Below are 6893 nucleotides of genomic sequence, written 5' to 3' on the forward strand. Positions count from 1 at the left end.
CATAAGGAAGAAGAACACACAAAAAAGAAAATGGATATGACTAAAGAAGTACTATATCTAATGAAACTTTATAAAGAAGAACCGGGAAAAGTAACATACCATACATAATTATTGTAACAACTATAAGAACTTACCATAAGACAGGACCATGACCATGTCACTATCTATTACAGTTGGAACTCTGTGTGCCACCGTTATAACTGTGCATTCTGAGAATTCTTCTCTGATAACTCGTTGTAAAATGGCGTCGGTGGTGGAATCAATGGAGGCAGTAGCTTCATCCAACACAAGAATTCTGTTCCTCTTAAGAAGTACCCTTCCTAGACAAAACAGTTGGCGCTGCCCTACACTCCAGTTTTCACCTTCATCACTCACTGTTAAAATTGGTAAATTTAGTTTAGACTATTTCAGTCAAATGAAGCAATGGATGCAATGCAAATATTTGTCAAATCTTGAATGATATAAATCAACAATATTTTCTTTTGAAAAATATTACTAGTGAATGGTGATGTAATATTTGGTGGCTGCTACCTCCATTCATATTGTAAGCTAAAAAGTTCACAGATTTAACTCACCAGAAGAGTCCAAGAGATTTGGTAGACAACTAATTGTTTCCTTAAGCTGACATTTCTCTAGAGCCTGTACAAATAAATTGCCATGAATTTTTCTTAGAAAAAAAAAAAAACCCTTTTATTGCATCTAGTTTTGCAATCACAGACTCACTTCACATACCTTCCATATTTCATGATCAGTGTAGAGACCTAAAGGGTCCAAGTTTGTTCTAATGCTGCCCTTGAAAAGTGTTGGTTCTTGAGGAATGATGCTTAGCTTCATTCTCAAATCTTTCAGCCCTATTGAACATATGTTGATCCCATCTATAAGAATATCACCTCCTGCAGGCTCAACTAAGCGGAATAAAGCGCTTATAAGTGTAGTTTTTCCACTTCCAGTTCTTCCTACCACTCCCACTCTACTCCCTTCTTTAAATGTACAAGATACGCCCTTAAGGACTAATGGAGCATTTGGACGATATCTAATCTGAAATTAATGGAGACATAATCACTATTGAATTCATTTGTTGGGAATCTTAATTCATATAATAGGCTAGATTGTTGTTACCTCCAGAGATTGGAGATCAATCCGACCCCTCGACGGCCAAGAAGATGGTGGCCTTAAGTCCTCCACAATTGCACTAGGCTCGGATGGTAGGTTAATAAATTGCTTGATTCTTTCAAGAGAGATCAAATAGTTTGATAAGTTGCAGAAGCACTTGGTCAGAAAAACTTGGGTGACTGTCAATGAAAATGCATAAGATAGCGAAACTCCGACAAGACCTGAAATGAGTCAAGCATAATGTTGACATAATAAAATGATGTTTTATATCTAAAAATGTTATTAACAATATTAACATGAGAAGTTTATTTTTTGTATCTAACAATACCAGGGGCCACATATCCCTTTGGAAGTAAAATAAGCAGCAAAGCTGCAGCGAAGAGTGTCAAGTTCTGTAAGGCTTCAATCCTTAAAATTAACCATTCTGTGGCAGCATTAGAATGAAAGAACAGTGTGGCATCTGTGTCAACAAGCTTTAGGTAGCTTTTGAAAAATCTGTCCATCATCTTGGTAGCCCTTATAGTAATCACACCAAGTGATGTCTCAGCTGTAAAATTCATAAGAGGAGCTTTTGTAGTTCCATTGATTCTCATAAGTTCCCTTGCAGAAACTTGATAATAACCCTTGTAACCAAAACAGAAAAAAAAAAAAGAAAAAAGAATATAACATTAAGAAAGAAACAATGTTGCCTCCATTTGAGCATGAGACAAGAGAAAACTCGACAAACCTGAAGATATTTTGAAGCCGCCAGTGCAAGAATGGCAACAATGAGAACTTGCCATGTGACTGAAACCATGATCCCAATCATTGTTGAATGTTCAATTATCTCGCCTATTACAAAGAAGGTTGCAAAAGCCATATCGAAATCCAAAATACTAAAATCTGATGAAGCCTGCATGAAAGATAAACATATTGGCATTAATTTGTGGAATAAATAATGGGATCATTTCAATCTGGAAAAGAATAATGAATCTTACTCTGGTTAGAATCCTCCCTACAGGTGTTGAGTCAAAGAACAACATAGGAGCACCAAAGATGGCATCATTGAAAGCAGAGAAGAAAGCCTTAGAAGCTTTCAAACCAAGGCGTGCACCAAAGAAAGACCTTAGATATGAAAATACAACACTTAAAAAGGAAATCACAGCATAAACTCCAATCAATATGCTACTTGTTACTTTTGGTATCTCAATTGCTAGTGCAAGCCAAAAAGTTGATGCAGCTTGCAGACCAACAAAAGAGAATTGTGCTAATATGCAACAGCATAGAAGCCATGATCCCTTAGGGAATAAAATGTAATCACAGAATGTCTTCCATCCAATATCACCAATCTCCTTTTCTTCCTCTTGTGTAAGTTGAACTTTGGAGGAAATGTCAGCTTCACTTCCACGGTTTGCAAGATTCAAACCATGTGAATCCTCTTGATGAACTGCAACTATATTTTCAAGAACTCTCTCCTTCTCATTCCTTTTCTTCATCCCTATGATTGCATCTCTGTGAGCATTCAATAGTTGTTCAAAGGCTGTTCCAGCAATCAAAAGATCTTTATAACTTCCTGATTGAGTTATTTCTCCTCTCTCCATCACCTAGAGTGATATAAATATATTTTCATATTTATGAGATAGAAAACCAAGATATCAAATTTGCCAATGGGATACAATACCAGAATCTGATCAACTTCTGAGAGAAATTCAACTTGATGAGTCACTAGAATAACAGTTTTGCTTCTTAAAGCAGTCTTCACACAATCCTGAAATTGCACAACAAGAATTAGAAACATGTCTTGGAATATAAACCACTTGTTCATGCTCTTTATAGATTATAAAAGGCGGTTGAAGTTAGTAAGTTACATTGAACAGAATGGAAGCAGTATGAGCATCTACAGCACTAAAAGGGTCATCAAGGAGATAGATATCTGCATCACTATAGACGGCTCGAGCGAGTTGAATCCTTTGCTTTTGTCCTCCACTCATGTTGATCCCCCGCTGACCGATTTCTGTGAGATCACCATGGCTGAATCCATCAATATCCTTATCCAAGGCACATACCTTAATGCTATATTCATATCTGGTTTTCTCCATAGGTTTTCCATAGAGGATATTATCGCGAATGGTACCACTTTGGATCCAAGGAATTTGGGAAACATATGCAAAAGTTCCACCCACACTAACCTGTTTTTCCATTATCACAAGCAAAGTATAAGAAAAAAATTTATAATATTGTTGAAATTCAAGTAATATGTTTATAAACTAAAGTTTAATCATCAATATATAACTTACTGTTCCTGAAACTTTTGGTATCTCTCCAAGAATTGCATATAAGAGAGCTGTTTTTCCAGCTCCAACTGGTCCACAAACTGCTATTTTCTGACCCCATTTTATATCTAGATTCACATCTCTCAGAGTTGGATGCAATGATTCCTCATTCCAGGTGAAATTTCCTGCAATAATTTCAACACTGTTACAAGAACTCAGTGTTGCATTTCTTCTACCATCATCAACTTTTATCTCATCATCCAGCAAAAATGCGTTGAGGCGATCGAAGGAGACTTTGACTTGGATAAGAACAGATAGTGCCTCTGGAATCAGATTAACAGGTTCTCCCATGCTTTTCAATACTGCAAGAATTGTGAAGATGGTTTCAGCATTCAAAGGTGCACTTTGGAAAAGAACACACCCCATGAAGATAACAGAAGAGATTATGGTAGGAGACATCCAATAAATGAATGCCCCAAAAGCTCTCATTAACTGTGCCTTAGTCAAGCATTTGAACTCTCTAGCGCGAAGCGATTCAACTAGTTTCTTGAACTTTTCCTCCCATGATTGTAACTTTATGATTTTCATGCTACTTAGAATCTCTGAAGTTGATCTCAGACGCTCATCCTGTACAACCATAAACTCAGAACGACATCTTTGTAGGATCTTTGCAAATGGAACATTGATGATTCCACAAATGAGAAGAGGGACTAAACCAGGAAGTGCACCAAGACCAACAACACCAAAAAGAACACAAACAGCCAGAAAAACTTGCAATGCAGAACTCCAGGCTATATGAAACCACCATGGAAACTCCCCCATTCGATATGCATCAACCGCGATATAATTCACTATCTCACCAGTTGAATGCCTTCTCCTACCCCAAACAGAAAGCTTTAACTGCTTCTGATATACTGCTGCCATTAAAGTTGATCTCATTTTCATCCCTGACCTCCTTGAGTTGAAAAACCAATGCCTCTGAGACATAGACTCAACCACCTTGGCGAGCACTAGACATGCCACTATGGTTAGTCCCCATTTCAAGTCTTGCTCAATGGAATTGGAGTATTTCACAAAGGAATAGACAAGTAAAGGAGAAGCTACAGCACAAATTGTCCTGAGAACCGCACAAATGGCTATAAATATGTTTTCTTTAAAGTAAACTCGCGCGATCGACCAAAGAACCAAGTTTGTAGAATCATTCTTGCTCCTTTCCCTCAAAAGGGAGTCCAATTCATGAGCAAACTTTTGATAACCAATCTCAGCTTCATCTTCAGAAGCAAGGGAAGGGATGTCTTCAAGTGTTAGTGGCTTTGAGTAACCCAATTTCAGTAACAAATTGATCCAAGAGAATGTCATTCTATTGAGAATGTTGCCATGGCCTAATTCTGTTTCTTGATTATGCTCAACCTTATGAGCTAGTAAAGGATCAGATAAACTAGAATCTGAGACTTGTTGTTGAACAAAGTAGCCATGGTTATGGAAATCATAGATCACAAGTAGAATATGTACTGGCCATATCATCATATCATAAATCTCAAGCTTTTGCTCTCTAACTAGAATTTCAATGTTTAGTGCTGAGACCAATGCACATGAACACACCCACCAAATAGTGGTTAAAATTTTAGTCCATTGGGATTTCTGAACAAGCAAAGAAACAGTTAAGGAAATCCAAACCAGTGATCTTATAAAGTAAATCAAGCTCAGCTGATTGGAACCATTAGATTTGGCTATGAGACTCCAGAAGCAATTAATCAAACAGGTAGTGCTCAAAAAAGCACAACAGAATGAAGTAACTAAATGAAGCCACCCCTTTCTTGAGCTACCACTAGGCATTCTCATTATCAAATTTATGAACAAAGATATATAGAAAATACATAGAAAAATTAGGTTGGTTGTGTCTATTATAGTCCTTTGAGTGGAAATTGAAGTCCAATTGAAATTTCCAAGACATGTTCCTGAGAAGTCATCTGCATATATACAAGGTAGAAAAAAAAATAAAGAAAATCAATGAATGAAATAACATTTATCTTTGCAATTGAAGTTTGACATAAAATAAATGTTCAGTATAAAAGAATACTATTGTATATTTCCATTCAGAATAAAATCATTTTCCAATGATGAGTCTTGTCTTCAAGAACATCATAATGCATATAAGAAGTACAAAACATTTTTTTTTTTTGTTTATTCTTTTGGTTCGAATCATATTACTAGGAATTCAAACTCTTCTATGTCTTCAAACAAAGTTGTTTTGTGTAGGAGTTGTACCTCTTGTGATTCCAAAGCATGCCATTTTGTGTAGTATAGCCTCAATGATTGACTTCTCAATTTCACAACACTTCAACCTCAGCTTCAATAAATGAACTTAAATTTTCGAGAAAAAAATATCTGTACCCCACTAATCATTAATAACCTCTAAGTTTGATATATGTTTGACTTTAATTTTCTTTCATATATATATATATACACACACGCATGCTTATCGCGCGTACACAGGGACGGATATGTACAACGAGTAAGTGCCTCCACTAAAATTCAAAAAATTTGTGAGAAGTATATAATAATGATATTTATTTATCTTTATTATGTTACTAAATTTGTTTTTATTATATTAAATTATTATAAAAATTATTTTATTGTTATGTGATATATATTTTGTGTCAGCTGTTAAAATTCTTTACATACGTGAATCGTGGGTGTGGGTTAATAAAAAAAGTTCATATGCATAGACACCTATGGTTGTTGTGGATAAAATGGAGATGAATGTAGGGTCCATGCGGTTTGTAAAGGGATTCTTTGTAGCCCAGTGAAAATAAATAAATAAAAGGTTGTATTGGTTACTAACGTCTTATTTTAATTTTTAATGTTTTAATCATCATATTTTTATTTTAAAATATTTAAAATGATATCAATATTATTTTATCGTCAAATCACTCAATAAACACGAGGACGAAACATTACTTTACCCATAAATAAATTATTACAAACCTTATGTGCATGAAAATTGGAATACGGATAGGAACGGAAATGGGAAAGGGAATGAGATGGATTCTTTTTGTTTGGTAGAAATACTTTTAGTTTCGGTAATAAAAATTAAAAAGACTAGGTAATTAGATTATCAAAATAAAAATGCATCTTAAAGATTTAAAAGGTGATAAAAATAATTCTAAAAAATTGTAAATGCAAAAAACTAATAAATAATATTAGTTTGATAAAAAATAATTAAAATATAAAATATATATTCTTCCAAAGATTTTAAAAATAATTTAGTACAAAAAATCTCTTTGAAGACTAGTTAATCCAAGATACTTCATCTCTCTCTTTAAATGATTAGTGAATAGAAACCAAATTGACTTTTTAGCATTTAAGAGTGTATTGAAGATTGAAGAATAAGCTCATCAAAGATTCGCATCAATCATGCATTTTACAACATCGAGGATATTGACCTCTAATAGATCAGATTAGATTAGGCTCTACCCAATCTGCAATAAATTTACTGGTCTAAATTTAGCTTTTACTTGTTATAGA

The 6893-nt window shown here is 34.6% G+C and overlaps 1 protein-coding gene across 1 annotated transcript in view; it reads right to left on the reverse strand.

The window, feature by feature from the left end:
* The window catches only part of LOC107464265 (ABC transporter C family member 8-like), a 6055-nt gene extending 281 nt beyond the window's left edge, over positions 1 to 5774 (reverse strand). The window contains exons 1-11 of the mRNA XM_016083192.3: positions 5634 to 5774; positions 3390 to 5335; positions 2961 to 3281; positions 2774 to 2860; positions 2091 to 2696; positions 1841 to 2005; positions 1442 to 1736; positions 1120 to 1334; positions 733 to 1038; positions 576 to 639; positions 135 to 374 (exon numbers count right to left, since the gene is read on the reverse strand). Coding sequence (XP_015938678.2) covers positions 135 to 374; positions 576 to 639; positions 733 to 1038; positions 1120 to 1334; positions 1442 to 1736; positions 1841 to 2005; positions 2091 to 2696; positions 2774 to 2860; positions 2961 to 3281; positions 3390 to 5335; positions 5634 to 5658 — 4270 coding nt within the window. The 5' untranslated portion in view covers positions 5659 to 5774. The remainder of the gene's footprint in view (positions 1 to 134; positions 375 to 575; positions 640 to 732; positions 1039 to 1119; positions 1335 to 1441; positions 1737 to 1840; positions 2006 to 2090; positions 2697 to 2773; positions 2861 to 2960; positions 3282 to 3389; positions 5336 to 5633) is intronic.
* Positions 5775 to 6893: the final 1119 nt, after the last annotated feature.

This window comes from Arachis duranensis, chromosome 9, assembly GCF_000817695.3.
Source record: "Arachis duranensis cultivar V14167 chromosome 9, aradu.V14167.gnm2.J7QH, whole genome shotgun sequence".
Classification (NCBI taxonomy): domain Eukaryota; kingdom Viridiplantae; phylum Streptophyta; class Magnoliopsida; order Fabales; family Fabaceae; genus Arachis; species Arachis duranensis.